General features: G+C 38.6%; 1 protein-coding gene across 2 annotated transcripts in view; it reads left to right on the top strand.

The window, feature by feature from the left end:
• Positions 1 to 222: 222 nt before the first annotated feature.
• The window catches only part of CDKL3 (cyclin dependent kinase like 3), a gene marked incomplete at both ends in the record, with an annotated part of 41,365 nt that continues 24,836 nt past the window's right edge, over positions 223 to 16,751 (top strand). For both annotated transcript variants that reach the window (XM_079771415.1, XM_079771416.1), the window contains 3 exons: positions 223 to 387; positions 4,443 to 4,637; positions 8,821 to 8,999. In XM_079771415.1, coding sequence (XP_079627541.1) covers positions 223 to 387; positions 4,443 to 4,637; positions 8,821 to 8,999 — 539 coding nt within the window. The remainder of the gene's footprint in view (positions 388 to 4,442; positions 4,638 to 8,820; positions 9,000 to 16,751) is intronic.

The raw sequence follows: 16,751 nt of genomic DNA, 5'->3' as shown, positions 1-16,751 counted from the left end.
CCCCAAGTTCTCCTGAGGGCTGGAGCCCCACAAGTACACCTTACTGTCGGGCTGGCAGTTTCCAAAGACAAACGGTGTCTGTGGAAAAGATTCCTATTTTTTTTTCTATGTTTCTGTATTTTAAAGTATGGGTTTATTGTGGAACTGCATTATCCAGCTTCAATAAATATAATAAAAATGTTTAACATTTTCTTTATTTCTGTGAAGAAGCAGGGCTTAAGAATGGAGATGTATGAAACTCTTGGAAAAGTGGGAGAAGGAAGTTATGGAACAGTCATGAAGTGTAAACATAAGGATACCGGGCAGATAGTGGCCATTAAGATATTTTATGAGACACCAGAAAAATCTGTCAACAAAATTGCAACGAGAGAAATAAAGTTTCTAAAGGTTTGCTTCTTTTGCCTTAATTGCTCTTTAAGTTGAGAGAGAAATAGTTATGGGAAAAAAACTAAATATTTCAGTTAACACATGCATTAAGACAGGTAATAGAAAAACAAGTGTGATACCCTACCTAATTGTCTACATTTTGTAATTTTATAGTGATACTAGATATATGTGTTCATGTATAATATAACAAAAGTTATACCAAATATTGTGAAATAATTATTCTGAAATATCCAGGTATAATACTTCATAAAAATGTGTGCTTTGTGCAAGGCATTGTGCCAGATGCTAAGACTATAATGAGGTAAAAGACAGTACCTGCTCTTCAGGCCTTTTATTATTTAATCAGAGAGACAGGAGGACATATAATATTGAATAAAAAGTGGCTCATAAGAAGTGCCAAGTGATTAACACAAAGTCCTGTAGGGTAGTAATGGTTTCTTGGAAGAATTGGGACATGACTTGGGCTTTAAATGATGCGTAGGATTTATGTAAGAGGGAGAAACTGTTGTATAATAGGTTAGTGGAACAGCATAAGCTCAGAGAGGCTAAAGCAGGACAAAGATAAAGAGCAGAGTGGAACTCTAGCCAGTTTGGCTCAGTGGATGGAGCCTCAGCCTGAAGACTGAAGGGTCCCGGGTTTGATTCTGGTCCGGGCATATACATGGGCATGTACCTGGGTTGTAGCCTCCTGGCCCTGGTCGGGGGCATACGGGAGGCAACCAATCAATGTCTCTCTCTTACATTGGTGTTTCTCTCTCTGTCCCTCTCCCTTCCACTCTCTCTAAAAATCAATGGAAAAAATATCTTCGGGTGAGGATTAAAAAAAAGGAGCAGAGTGGAACGGACAAAGAGCAAAGACATTTGCCCTGTAGAATTTTCTGTACCGAAATAGAGTAGAATTAGAGAGGTAAGTTGGACGTAGATTTTTAAGTCTTTTTTTTTTTTTAATATGTATTTTTATTGATTTCAGAGAGGAGGGGAGAGGGAGAGAGAGAAACATCAATGATGAGAGAGAATCATTATCGGCGGCCTCCTGCTTGCCCCCCTACTGGGGAGAGCCTGCAACCCCGGGCATGTACCCTTGACCAGAATCGAACCTGGGACCCTTCAGTCTGCAGGCTGACACTCTATCCACTGAGCCAAACCAGCCAGGGCAGTTTTTAAGTCTTGTCTTTTGAGCTAAGGAGTTAAAATTTGAATTTGTAAGAGGACGAAGGTTTTGAATTCAGAGTAAATAAACTCTATAAATACAAATGTGGCACTATTTTTTAGAAAAGATTGGAGGACTCCGAGAGTAACAATAGGGAGGCCTGTTATGTGAATTTAATTCAGGAATACTGGTAAATGTCACGAGGAACCCTACAGGATTGTGGCAATTTGAATGGAAAGTAAAGTTAAAACATGATATACTGCAAAAGAAGACAGATTTCTTTGAGGTTCAGTGAGTACTATCATGGAAGTTTGAAACACCCCCAAGAGACATAGTTTGGGAGCTAGTTCAGTTTTAGAAATGTTGAATTCGTCCTAGCCAGTTTGGCTCAGTGGAGAGAGCAGCAACCTGCAGACTTAAGGGTCCTGAGTTCGATTCCAGTCAAGGGCACATTCCTTGGTTGCAGGTTTGATCCATTCAGGGCACTTTCGGGAGGCAACCAATCTGTGTGTCTCTCTCATATCGAAGTTTCTCTTTCTCTGTCTCTCCCCCTCCCTTCCACTCTCTCTTAAAAGTCAATGGGAAAAATATCCTCAGGTGAGGATCAATACAAAACAGAAAGAAATGTTGAATTTAAGGTGACAGGAGTACATTTAAGTAAAGATGGCCAGTGGGCTCTTAGAGATGGGGAACGATATCAGGAGAGATCAGGGCAGAAGATAGGATTTTGTGTAGGTATGACAGGTCAGCCTAGGGGAAAGTACTCCCGAGTGTAAAGAAAGGAGCATTAAGACCCCTTAAATCACTAGTATAAAACTAGTGATTTAAGTATATATGTATTTTATAAATTGGAATTTATCTAGATGTTTTAAGATTTATGACTTTGACAATGTAGTCTAGATGTTTTATTTAATGAAGAAAACATACTCTTTTTACTCACTTTATCTGATACAAAAGTAATATTCTATTTCTTTGTAAGTGTATATTAGGTATGATGGATCAATTAAAAATAGAAGAAATATATTAAGTGTCTGTATTGTTGGAACTGCTCTATTTCTTGACAATGAAAAGGAAAGTTAAAGTCAGTAAAGATGTTATAATTTTGTGTAAGATACCAGTCCTTATTCTGATGACCCAAAACATAATAATACTGTAAGGCAACTATTATGCACTGTAAGTGAGTAATCTGATTAGAAGCCCTTTTCCCAGGTAATATCTTTCACTCTTTCTTCAACTCTATTGCATTTAAGATGATAATTTTTTTCTACTTAGTAATTTTTAAAAGTCAATAATGTCATGGCAAGAGCACAGAGATGAATTTGAATGTTACAGCTATTACAACTATTATGCACACTATTTTGAGACAGCTTAACTATTTGTATTGGTTTATTTCTTATAGAATTTTTAGTTTAACCTAATTCTACAAGAGATATTTCTTGGATTAGATAACAATTCCTAGTTTAAAAAGATAGTCAAAATGATTTAATTTGAACTAAATTTTTATCTTCTAGAATTTCACTAAATAAGTGACAGTAATTAGTGAAAATATCTGTATAAAAGTTGTCTAGTAATGAAGGAAAACAAACAACTTGAAAAGGGGTAATGGAGCATTTCTAGGAGTTTCATGATTTATTTGAGAGTGTACCTGATTCCTTACCCCTGGGGATCTTCCCTAATGATTATTAACTTCCATTAACCCTTCACTGCTTTTGCCTTTAAAATAAAGACTGGATAGAAAACCCATAATTTTCCTTAGTTGAAAGATTAATGTCCAAAAGCAGTCATTTCTTTTTGCTACTACCAGCATGCTGTTGCAGCAGCACTCTGGCATCTTGCCCACCAGGAAAATTGGGAGCAAAAGTAGGAAAGGCATCTGGCATTGTACTTTGACATGTTTTTCTATTAGTCATGTTTTAAGGACTGGTTTACATATTAATACAGGTAAGTAGAGAAATTGCTAATATCCCCTCAGAATAAAGGCAAATAATTTTCATAAAGTATAGTTTTCTAATGAATCTAACATTGAAAATATACCCCTTAGTTTTTAGCCAAATAAATATTTTTGGTCATTTGAAAAAGTTAAATATCTCAGAGTTTATTGTAATTAAATCAATGTGTTACAAAATAGGATAAGCAGCATAAGATATTAAAATGTCATTCCTTTTCTAAGCTTATACATACCATTTTTGATATTTTAAAATTATTATACCAGTCTAAAAGATGTCTTATTGCTTAATATAATAATAGACTATTATTTTATTCAAATAGAATAGCATAATGCTTAATAGACTAGAACAAAAAATGTACACACAAATAATTGTATATTTATGTAACGTCCTTATGACTATAAATAGGTATTTCACATATCTGAGTTTCTAGATATTCTGATACTCTTTTGTTACAGTGTGATGAATTTATAATGTCCCTCCTGGAACTTAGATTTTACTCTCAAGAGTTTAGGATCGAACTCAAAGAATAATTTATATATATTCAGATCACATACTCAGTAGCATTGAACACAATGCTCATTTGAAAATATAGGGACCTTTTAAATTTCAGATGTTAAATTTAACCACAAATCAAGTTAAAAGATAGGAAGATATCTCTTAGCAGCATACCAAGTTGCATTATAGTACATTAACTCTAAATTATTTTAATAAAAAACAAGCAAATGCTAACTTGAAGTAAAGCAATACATTTCCCTTTGTTCTATAAATATTATGAAATAGATTAACATTTTCTTAAAATAGGAATGTAAGCAAATCAGTTGGGAAGTTTCTGTTGAAATGCATGGAGGAAAAGAAGCTGAGAATATTTCTGCTTCATTTAAAAATGATATAGTTGTTATATGTATAAATTATTGTGCATGAAATAATTTATTAAAAATATGTTTCTTTGTCAATAGCAATTCCATCATGAAAACCTGGTCAATCTGATTGAAGTTTTTAGACAGAAAAAGAAAATTCATTTGGTATTTGAATTTATTGACCACACAGTATTAGATGAATTACAACATTATTGTCATGGACTAGAGAGTAAACGACTTAGAAAATACCTCTTCCAAATCATTCGAGCAATTGAATATCTTCACAATAATAATGTAAGTGCTACAGAATAAGCCAAACTATAGAATGTATATGAATGATAAGTGCCCTTTAAATATTGTTCTGTTTTGACTGTTGAACCTCAGAGGGAAGGCAGGGGAGTGTGGGTAGGTAGAGATCAATCAATGAACTTGTATGCATGTATGCATACCCGTGGACAAGGACACTGGGGTGCTGAGGGCCTGGGGGAGGAGGGAGGATGGGAGCTGGCTGGAAGAGGTTAATGGGGGAAAAGGAGGACCTATGTAATACTTTCAATAATAAAGATTCTTTTAAAAACAAAAATAAAAAGCCATTGCCAGACCCCAAAAATAAAACAAATAAATATTGTTCTGTTTTTATGAAGTTGTTAAAATTATTTTTCTGTACAATATTGACATCCTGAAAATGAGGTCAGTACTTTATAACTTAGTTGCAGAACCAAAAAAACATAGTGAGCTTACAATATTTCTAATTATAGGGCAGACCAAGTATGGTATTAATAATTTAGAATAGAGGAATCAAAAGTCAATTGGGGCATTTTTTATTAGAGAAAGTACATTTTAAAATGTTGAAAGCTAGACTAGCTCAAATGAAGGGAGGTTTGAAGGTAGGAACTTGAAACTTGGCCAGTTCATGTGGATGCCTTTAGGGGAAGAAAGAAAGAAAGTAGCTAAGAGATATAGAGCCTTGTTTAACTCCTGAAAAATCAAGAAAGGAAAGAAGATCAACTCTTCTGATTCTTAGTGCTGCCTTTAGCATTGCCTAGTATATACGTATTTAGCTCAGGTTATTAAGGAGATATTTTGTTCCCACCACGAGCTCTACTTTCTGGAAAGTTAGATTTGTATTCAGGAAATAACAGTAAAAGCTTTAAAAATAGTTTTATTAGTAAGTGATATAGGCATAACACATATATATTCCAGACTTTTTCAGATATCCTAATTTCTAATTTTTGTCTTGTTAATAGTGTATCACATTTTACTGCTTTGAAAAATATGGTTGGGATAGCAACTAGAATTCAGATTGTAATTTCCTTCCCAGCTGGATCCATGGGGAGGCAGTATAATGCAAAAGTTAAAAGCACCAGTCTTTGTTATCAGTCTGTCTTGGATTTTCACCCACCAGCTTTTTTGTGGATAAACACAAAACTTGTGCAGTTCACAGCTTGCACAATGAAAGGTGGAAGCCCCGTTACTCTGTGGGCCCAGAAATGTTATATAACTTCACTGAGCTTCATTTTCTTTATCTGTGAAATGATACGATAGTACCTCACAGGTTTTTTGTAAAGATCAAATTAGGTAGTAGGTATAAAGTGTTTAGCACTGTATCAGAGTCAGGAATAGTCATGTTATCTGTAGTCCTATACTGCCTTGTAGACTTTGAAAATGTTTTTTGAAAAAGGGAAAAAAACAGTATGGTCTAGACTGAGAGTAGAAGACTTCGAAGAAGAGCTAAAACTAATGTAAGTACAGTTTTGAATTGTAACTAAGATTTCTCTAGAAAAGGAACTATATTCAGATGGGATACCACTATAATAGAGGAAAACCTGGGCAGAGGACGTCAGAGAGTGGCAATAAGTGCTCTTACAGAGACCAGGCAAAGGGAGATAAGATTGCACAGGTGCCCAGGCGAGAAATTTGCCAGAGCCTTGAAATTCATCCTGAGGAGTTGTGGAAGTAAAAATACATCAATGTAGTTGTATAGATGGTACCTTTAAGATGGCTCTAACTTATTACCCTAGGTTAATTTTTTTGGCCATTTGTGGAGGGAGACGGAGGCAGAACAAGAGCCAACCCCAAAGACATAGCAATTAAGTTATATAAACAAAGAAAGATCCCAGATTTCTGTCACTGAGATGTTTTCACTTGTGCTATGATACTTTTCCAGTGATGAGAACATAATTCATTCATTTGCTAAAGTTTTTTTTAAATATATTTTTATTGATTTCAGAGAGGAAGTGAGAGGGAGAGAGAGCTAGAAACATCAATGATGAGAGAGACTCATTGACTGGTTGCCTCCTGCACACTCCCCACTGGGGATCAAGTTCACAACCTGGGCATGTGCCCTTGCCTGGAATCGAACCCGGGACCCTTCAGTCCCCAGGTCGACGCTCTATCCACTGAGCCAAACCAGCTAGGGCTTGATAAAGTTTTAAAATGCCTTATTTGTTTTAGGCACTGTATTGGGCACGGTAATATAGCTTAAACAAGACATATATCTTGCCCTCATGGAGCTTACAGGTCTGGTGGGAGTTACAAATAAATAAATAGGCAATTAATAATATAGCCTGACAAATATTGTAATGGGTAAGTGCAGAATGATGTGAGAACAAATGGAAGGAACATCAAATACAAACATCACAAATGCATAGATTAGACAAATCCTGGAAAATTGGGAAACTAATATTCTAGGGAAAGAGGTTGTAGCCCTAGCCAGTTTGGCTCAGTGGATAGAGCATCGGCCTGCAGACATGAAGGGTCCCAGGTTCGATTCTGGTCAAGGGCACATTCCCAGGTTGCGGGCTCGATCCCCGAACATCATTGATATTTCTATCTCTCCCTCTCCCTTCCTCTCTTAAATCAATAAAAATATTTTTTTTTAAAAAAAGAAAGAGGTTGTAGAAGGTTGAGAAGGTGAGTAGGGTTCAAATCCTACAAGGCTTTATAAGCCATTTTAAGGAGTTACAAATTTGTCATGTGGGGTGGGGAATCCTTAAAAGATGTTAAACAGAGAAGTGACATAATCACACATGATTTTAAAGTAATACTGTGACTTCATTGTAGATAGAGGATTGGAGGGGATCACAATGAATGCAGGGAGACTAGTTAGTAGTGTAATTTTCAGTGAGAGAGCTGAGGGGACTTGAACTAGAGAGAGAAGTAGGTAGGTTAAGAGTATATGGGAGCCCTAACCGGTTTGGCTCAGTGAATAGAGCGTCGGCCTGCGGACTGAAGGGTCCCAGGTTCAATTCCAGTCAAGGGCATGTACCTTGGTTGCTGGCACATCCCCAGTAGGGCATGTGCAGGAGGCAGCTGATCGATATTTCTCTCTCCTCGATGTCTCTAACTCTCTATCCCTCTCCCTTCCTCTCTATAAGAATCAATAAAAAATATATTTTTTAAAAAGAGTATATGAGAGGAAGAAAAATACCTTGGTTTCTGGCTTGAGACATGGGTCAGTGTTGGTTCCCTTCACTAAGCAAAAGCACTATTGAGAACAAATAGCTTTGGGGGCGATGATGCATTTAGTTTTGCATTTGCTGAGTGGGACTTCTTATGGAATTCCACTCCTTGTGGAAACCAGGAGAGATATCTAGAAATAGAAATTAGACATAGAAAGTTGGAAATTATCAGTATATGGATAGTTACTAAAGTTATAAAAGTAGGTGAGGTTGAGATGGAATAGCCAGTAGTTGGGAAGAAGCCCAAGAGAGTATGGTGTCCCCATAACCAAGTGAAGAAAGTGGTCCCCCCACCCCCCAAAAAAAGTACATGAGATTTCCCAGGAAGCATGATGTATGAGAAGAGAAAACCTAAGATCAGAACCTGCATGTAAGGGACAGATAGAGAATTGTCATAGAGACAGAAGGAGCCTGGGAGAATTTTAGGTCCTAGAAATCAAGAATGAAGGTATGGTTGGCAACATTTTTACACTAAGATATCAAGTAAGATAATGTATTGAGGGGTATCGGTTGGACTAGCAACAATTAAGTTGTTGGTGCTGGCTCAGGCAGTTTAATGGAACATTTCAGCAGAAGACCGATTTCATTACTTTGAGTAGTGAATGAATGATCATAAAGTGAAGAATGAGTAGAGATGATGTCAGCAAGAGATTTATTGTGAAGAAAATGAGAGAAATGGTAGTACCTGGGATGTGACATGGGGTTAAAGGAAAGTTAAACTTTTTTTCAAGATCTTTTGATTACTTTTCCTTTTAGGAATGTGATTTACCTTTTTAGTATTATACTTGTATTTTTTATTTTTTTTGGCTCCCTGTCATTTTGAGACAATGTATGGGGCAAGAATTGAAAATTCTAGTATAACTTTAGCTTTTGCATTGTGTGATTAATCCTTTGCATGGGGTAAGAAAATACCTTTACTGCCTTGATTAGCTAGATTTTCTCTGTATAATTTTTGAGAGCTTCTCTAGGTAATGAAACCCCATTTTAATGTATTGCATCTTCTGTTTGTTTTTTAGATCATTCATCGAGATATAAAACCTGAGAATATTTTAGTATCCCAGACAGGAATTATTAAACTCTGTGATTTCGGATTTGCACGAATGCTAGCAGCTCCTGGGGATATTTATACAGACTATGTGGCCACACGCTGGTATAGAGCTCCAGAATTAGTATTAAAAGATACCTCTTACGGAAAGTATGTATATTTTAGGATCTTGCCTGGCCTTTCCCATTCATATCTTTTTTTTTTTTTAACCGTGGTGAATTTGTCACCCCTACTACTGACACCCTCAGCCTTCTGCATCTGAGTTGGGTTTAAGAAAGGGATACCTCTACATAGAACAGAGAGGTCCTATAGGCACCTGTCATGCTGGCTATTGATGTTACCATGCTTGCCCTCTGGGGCTAAGTAGCCCAAACCCCAGGAGACCTATGCAGACATTCCTCAGACTGTATCCTTGGCAGAGTTGTTTTATCTGCTTATGTTTAGCCTCCACATTATACAAAGGTTTTAAAATCATTTACCTCACTGCCAGTGTTACTATAGGAACTGACAAGTGTCCTATTTTCTGGAATATGGCACTCTCTTTGCAAAGATTGGCAAATAATACTTTTTAAAATTATATTGTTCTGGATGCCTCAAAAGGTAGCATGGTCTCAATTTATTGTGAAACAGTAGAAGCAGTATATGAAACAGCAATCTAATATACAAATAACGAATCTCAAAGAACATAAAGGGACCAAGTTGTACAACTAATACAACAAATGGAGAGGGATATTCTTGCATGCTTTTCCTAGAAACCATTATTCTGTTTTTATAGTAATATCTAATATATATACTTAAATCCTCACCTGAAGATATGTTTTTATTGATCTGAGAAAGAGAGAGGGGAAAGGAGAGAAGGAGAGAGAGAAAAACATCGATGGGTTGCCTCCTGTACATGCCTCAAACAGGTATCGAATCCACAACCTGGGTATGTGCTGTCACTGGGAATCGAACCTGTCACCTTTTGGTATACAGTATGATGCTACAACCAACTGAGTCACACTAGCCAAGGAAATAATATCTAATATTAATGAGTACTTACTTTTTGTTAGAAACTCTTCTAAATGCTTTACATGCATTAAATCATTTAATTTTCATAATTCTCTGGTAAAAGTGCTACTATTGTCCTCCTCATCCTATATAATAAAAAGCTAATATGCAAATGGTCATCACGCCATCACACCATGATGTCACAATCCATCACCAGGAGGCTGTGTGCACAGCGGGTGCACACGGGTGGGTAGGGATTTGATGCTGCGTGTGCGGCACAGAGGAGGCGGGACCCCCAGCTCCGGCCTCCTCTTTAGGGCAGTCCATCGAGGAGCCCCAGATGGGTGGGTGGGGCCTACCACTTTGGAGTGATCGATTACAGGGCTCCCGCACTGTGAGAGGGCACAGGCCAGGCTGGGGGACCTCCCCGCCCCCCAGTGCACGAAATTCGTGCACTGGGCCTCTAGTTTTATATAAGAGGACACTGAAGCACAGAAAGGTAAGCTAATTTACCTGAAGTCACTCCAAAGTACCTTTTCTACTGTACTTATCACTGATGCCTTACTCAAACTATCTCTCAGCCTCAATTACTTTATCTATATACTAGAGGCCCAGTGCATGATTGAATCATGCACGTGTAGGGTCCCCTACACGCTTTTGCTTTTCGCGGTGGAGCTGGGTGCCTGTCCGCTGGTGCCAGAGCAGACAGGCACCCAGCTCCCCCACTTTTGATGGTCCGCGGCCGCTGAGGGGGGCTACCCTGCTGTTGAGAGGTGCAGGGGGCGGGAGAGATGAGAGAGACTCATCGATTCATTGCCTCCAATCACTGAGCTACACCAGCCAGGGTCGTTTTTAATTTTAATGATGTACCACTTACCAGTTGTTTTCTTTTGTGGATTATGCTTGTGGTATTATATCTAAAAACTCATTCCCAACCCCAAGGGAATCTAGATTTTTCCCCCCTGTATTATTGCCCAGAAGTTTTTTTTTTCCAATTTTTTTATTAAGGTATTATATGTGTACATATCTTACCATTGCCCCCCCCACCCCACTCCCATATATGCCCTCACGCCCCAGAGTTTTGCATCCATTGGTTATGCTTATATGCATGCATACAAGTCCTTTGATTGATTTCTTATCTTCCCCACCTCTCCCTAACCTTCCTGCTATAATTTGATAGACTGTTTGATGCTTTACTGCCTCTGTATCTATCTTTTTGTTCAAGTTTATAATGTTCTTTATTATCCATAAATGAGTGAGATCATGTGGTATTTTTCTTTCATTGACTGGCTTATTTCACTTAACATAATGTTCTCCAATTCCATCCAGGTTGCTGCAAATGGTAACAATTCCTTCTTTTTTATGGCAGCATAATATTCCATTGTGTAGATGTACCATAGTTTTCTGATCCAGTCATCTGCTGATGGGCACCTAGGCTGTTTCCAGATCTTAGCTATTGTAAATTGTGCTGCTATGAACATAGGGGTGCATATATCCTTTCTTATTGGTGTTCCCAGTTTCTTAGGATATATTCCTAGGAGTGGGATTACTGGGTCAAATGGGAGTTCCATTTTCAGTTTTTTGAGGAAACTCCATACTGTTCTCCACAGTGGCTGCACCAGTCTGCATTCCCACCAGCAGTGCACAAGGGTTCCTTTTTCTCCGCATCCTCGCCAACACTTGTCATTTGTTGATTTGTTGATGATAGCCATTCTGACAGGTGTGAGATGGTACCGCATTGTTGTTTTGATTTGCATCTCTCGGATAATTAGTGACGTTGAGCATGTTTTCATGTGTCTCTTGGCCTTCCTTCTGTCTTCTTTGGAAAAGATTCTATTTAGGTCCGTTGCCCATTTTTTTATTGGATCATTTATCTTCCTTTTATTAAGTTGTATAAGCTGCCTGTAGATGTTGGAGATTAAACCTTTATCAGTGATGCCATTTGCAAATATGTTCTCCCATGCAGTGGGCTTTCTTGTTGTTTTGTTCATAGTTTCTTTTGCTGTAAAAAAGCTTTTTATTTTGATGTAGTCCCATTTGTTTATTTTCTCTTTAGCTTCCATTGCCCTAGGGGCAGTATTGGTGAAGAAGTTCTTTTGGCATATGTCAGAGATTTTGCTGCCTGTGGATTCCTCTAGTATTTTTATGGTTTCCCGTCTTATGTTTAAGTCCTGTATCCATTTTGAGTTTATTTTTGTGTATGGCGTAAGTTGGTGATCAAGCTTCATTTTTTTGCATGTATCTGTCCAATTTTCCCAACACCATTTATTGAAGAGACTGTCTTTATTCCATTGTATGTTCATGCCTCCTTTGTCAAATATTAATTGAGCATAGTGGTTTGGGTCAATATCTGGATTCTCTATTCTGTTCCATTGATCTATATGTCTGTTCTTGTGCCAGTACCAGGCTGTTTTGAGAATAGTGGCTTTGTAATACAGCTTGAAATCTGGTATTGAGATCCCTCCTACTTTATTCTTCTTTCTCAGGATTGCTGTGGCTATTCGGGGTATTTTTTTATTCCAGATGAATTTTTGGAGAGTTCTTTCAAGGTCTGTGAAATATGCCATTGGTATTTTAATGGGGAGTGCATTGAATCTATAGATTGCTTTGGGTAGTATGGACATTTCAATGATATTGATTCTACCAATCCATGAACATGGTATGTTCTTCCATCTGTTTACGTCTTCCTCTATCTCTTTTTTCAGTGTCCTGTAGTTTTCCGCGTATAGGTCTTTTACCTCCTTAGTTAAGTTTATTCCTAGGTATCTTAATTTTTTTGGAGCGATGGTAAATGGGATTGCCTTTTTAGTCTCTCTGTCTGTAAGTTCACTATTGGTGTATAGAAAGGCCATAGATTTCTTGGCGTTAATTTTGTATCCTGCTACATTGCCGAATTCATTTATTAAGTCTATTAGTTTTTTGACGGAGTCTTTCGGATTTTTTATGTACAATATCATGTCGTCTGCAAATAAAGACAGCTTTACTTGTTCTTTTCCAATTTGGATGCCTTTTATTTCTTCTTCTTGTCTAATTGCAGTGGCTAATACTTCCAGTACTATGTCAAACAGGAGTGGTGAGAGTGGGCATCCCTGTCTTGTTCCTGTTCTTAGGGGAAATGTTTTTAGTTTTTGTCCATTGAGTATGATGTTTGCTGTGGGTTTATCATATATAGCTTTTATTAGGTTGAGGTATGAGCCTTCTATTCCCACCTTGTTGAGAGTTTTTATCAAGAAAGGGTGTTGGATCTTGTCAAATGCTTTTTCTGCATCAATTGATATGACTATGTGATTTTTATCTCTCAATTTGTTTATGTGATGTATCACGTTTATTGATTTGCGGATATTGTACCATCCTTGCATTCCTGGGATAAATCCTACTTGGTCATGGTGTATGATCTTTCTGATGTATTGCTGGAGCCGATTTGCTAGAATTTTGTTGAGGATTTTGGCATCTATGTTCATGAGGGATATTGGTCTGTAATTCTCTTTCATTGTGTTGTCTTTATCTGGTTTTGGTATTAGGGTGATGCTGGCTTCATAGAAGGAGCTTGGAAGTGTTCCTTCCTCTTGAATTTTTTGGTATAGTCTGAGGAGGATAGGTTTTAGTTCTTCCTTGAATGTTTGGTAAAACTCTCCTGTGAAGCCGTCAGGCCCCGGGCTTTTGTTTGCTGGAAGCTTTTTGATGACTGCTTCAATTTCATTCATAGTTATAGGCCTATTAAGCTGTTTAGATTCTTCTTGATTGATTTTTGGAAGGTTATATTTTTCTAGGAATATGTCCATTTCCTCCAGGTTGTCCAGTTTGTTGGAATAGAGTTGTTCGTAGTATTTTGTAACAATCCTTTGTATCTCAGCGGGGTCTGTTGTTATTTCACCTCTTTCATTTCTGATTTTGTTTATTTGGGTCCTCTCTCTTTGCTTCTTGGTGAGCCTGGCTAGAGGTCCATCAATCTTGTTTATCCTTTCAAAGAACCAGCTCTTGGTTTTGTTGATCTTTTGTATTGTTTCTTTGGTCTCTATGCCATTTATCTCCGCTCTGATCTTTATTATTTCCTTCCTTCTGGTTACACTGGGCTTTTCTTGCTGCTCTTTTTCTAGCTCTTTGAGTTGTAGGGTTAGGTAATTTATTACCATTGTTTCTTGTTTTTTGCAATAGGCTTGTAGAGCTATGAACTTCCCTCTCAAGACTGCTTTCGCTGTGTCCCATAGATTTTGGATGGTTGTGTTTTCATTGTCATTTGTTGCCATGATGTTTTTTATTTCTTCCTTGATCTCTCTGGTGACCCAGTCCTTGTTTAATAGCATGCTGTTTAGTCTCCGTGTGTTTGATTTCTTTGGATTGTATTTATTGTAGTTGATTTCCAGTTTTATGCCACTGTGATCTGAGAAGATGCTTGATATAATTTCTATCTTCTTGAATTTGAAGAGACTTTGCCTGTGACCCAGCATATGGTCTATCTTTGAAAATGACCCATGTGCACTTGAGAAGAATGTATATTCTGTGGCTTTGGGGTGAAATGTTCTGAAGATGTCAATTAATTCCATCTGGTCTAGTGAGTCATTTAGGATTGCTGTTTCTTTGCTGATTTTTTGTTTAGAGGATTTGTCCAGTGGTGATAGTGGGGTATTAAAATCTCCTACTATGATTGTATTGCTATTAATCTCTCCCTTGATATCCTCCAGGAGTTTTTTTTTTTTTAATGTATTTGGGTGCTCCTATATTGGGAGCATATATGTTTACCAGAATTATTTCTTCTTGTTGTATTTCTCCCTTTAGTATTATGAAGTGGCCTTCCTTATCTCTTGTTATGGCATTTACTTTGAGGTCTATTTTGTCAGATATAAGTATTGCTACCCCAGCTTTTTTTTTTTTCATTTCCATTTGCCTGAAAGATATTTTTTCATCCCTTCACTTTCAATCTGTGTGAGTCTCTTGTTCTGAGGTGGGTCTCTTGTAGACAGCATATATATGGGTCATGTTTTTTTATCCATTCAGCCACTCAATGTCTTTTGATTGGAGCATTTACATTTAAAGTTATTACTGAAAGGTATTTGTTTGTAGTCATATCTATTTTTGTGTCTGTATTCCTTCTTACCTGTTTATTTCTTCTTTTTACAGTATTCCCTTTAGCAATTCTTGCAATGCTGGTTTGGTGGTGATAAACTCCCTGAGCCTTTTTTTTGTCTGCGAAGCTCCTGATTTCCCCTTCAATTTTGATTGATAGTCTTCCTGGATATAGTATTCTTGGATTCAGTCCTTTGCTTTGCAACACTTTGTATACCTCCTTCCATTCACTTCTAGCTTGTTGTGTTTCTGTTGAGTAATAATTTGACAATCTGATGGCTGTTCCTTTGTAGGTAACTCTCTGTCTCTCTCTTGCCGCCTTTAAGATTCTCTCTTTATCATTTATATTTGCCATTGAAATTATGACATGTCTCGGTGTGGGTCTTTTGGGGTTGATCCTGCTTGGGACTCTCTGTACTTGCGTAACTTTTATCTTTCCCATATCCGGGAAGTTTTCTGTCATTATTTCTTCAAATAGATTTTCTAATCCCTGCTGCTCTTCTTGTCCTTCTGGCAGCCCTATTATACGCATGTTACTTCGTTTCATGTTGTCCCGAAGCTCCCTTAGGCTTTCCTCCTGCTTTTTTATTTTTTTCTCCAATTGCTGTTCAGATTGAGCTTGTTTCTGTACCTGATCTTCTAACTCACTAATTCGGTCCTCTGCTTCTTGTAGTCTACTGTTGAAACTTTCCATGGTGTTTTTTATTGTAGCTATATCACTTTTCATTTCTTCCTGATTCTTGCATAAGTTGTTGATCTTCTCATCCATCCGATGTATAAATTCCACGACAATTACTCTGAACTCCTTTTCGGTCATGTTGCAAGCTTCAGTTTCACTAATTTCCTTTCTTGGCGACTCCACATTTTCTTTCCTCTGTGAGTTATTTCGTTTCCCCATTCTGGCTATCACCAGAAAGCTCAAGCTTCCGTTTGCGTGGACCTGGGCCGTGTGCTGTGGGGACTTTGCTCCACCCGAGTTTCACTGAAGTGCTCTGACACTAGGATGTGTGGCTGCCTTTGGTTGGTGGGAACCAGACTTACCCAGGGTCAGTGTCCCCTGTGTTCCGTGTGGTCTCATGTGCACACTTAGAATCAGGGGCCCTGTCTGCACCACACTGTTGGTATGTACCGAAAATGAGATCCTTAGCATGTGCCAGGAGTCAGAGTTTCCCTGTGTCTGCACCAAGAATCAAGTGTCAGAGTCTCTGTTGCCTTGTGCGGTTTCTCGTTGAGAATCAGGGTCCCTGTGTGTGCATGCACCAACAATTGGGGTCGCTGGCTCGTAGTGTGAATGCACTGTGAGTCAGGGATCCCAGGCAGCTGTGTCCGGCATGCCAAATTCCCTGAAGTGGAGCTGCGTCCTGTGTGTGCTCTCTCTACTGAGCCAAACCGGCTAGGGCGCACACTCTCAAATTCCTGAAGGTGAGCTGGCTCCGTGCACTCTCCCAGATTCCCCAAAGGGGGGCGGAGTCTGTCCTGCTCGCCAAATTCCCCAAAGGGAAGGCCCTCTGTGCACGCTCTATGATTCCCCGAAGGGGGAGCTGTGACCCGCAAGCCAAATTCCCCCAAATTCCCCGAAGGGGAGACCTCTGTGCGCACTGACAGATTTCCCCGACGGGGAGCTGCTTCTGTCCCGCGCGCCAACTTCCGTAAGGGGGAGCGCGTCCCTGCGCAAAGCTCTGCAGCTTGGGCGAGGGGCGGGTCTATCAGTTACTTTGGCGCTACCGCAAGGCTGAGGGCGCTCTGCAGCTTGGGCGAGGGGTGGGTCTATCAGTTACTATGGCGCTATCCGCGCGCCTGCGGGGAGGGGTATAGGCTCTTTGACTCACGGAAATCTGCCGGGAAGTC

This window comes from Cnephaeus nilssonii (assembly GCF_951640355.1).
Source record: "Cnephaeus nilssonii genome assembly, chromosome: 5".
In the NCBI taxonomy this organism is placed as follows: Eukaryota; Metazoa; Chordata; class Mammalia; order Chiroptera; family Vespertilionidae; genus Cnephaeus; species Cnephaeus nilssonii.
The sequence above is the reverse complement of the archived record's forward strand: the minus strand, read 5'-3'. Positions and strand labels throughout refer to the sequence as shown.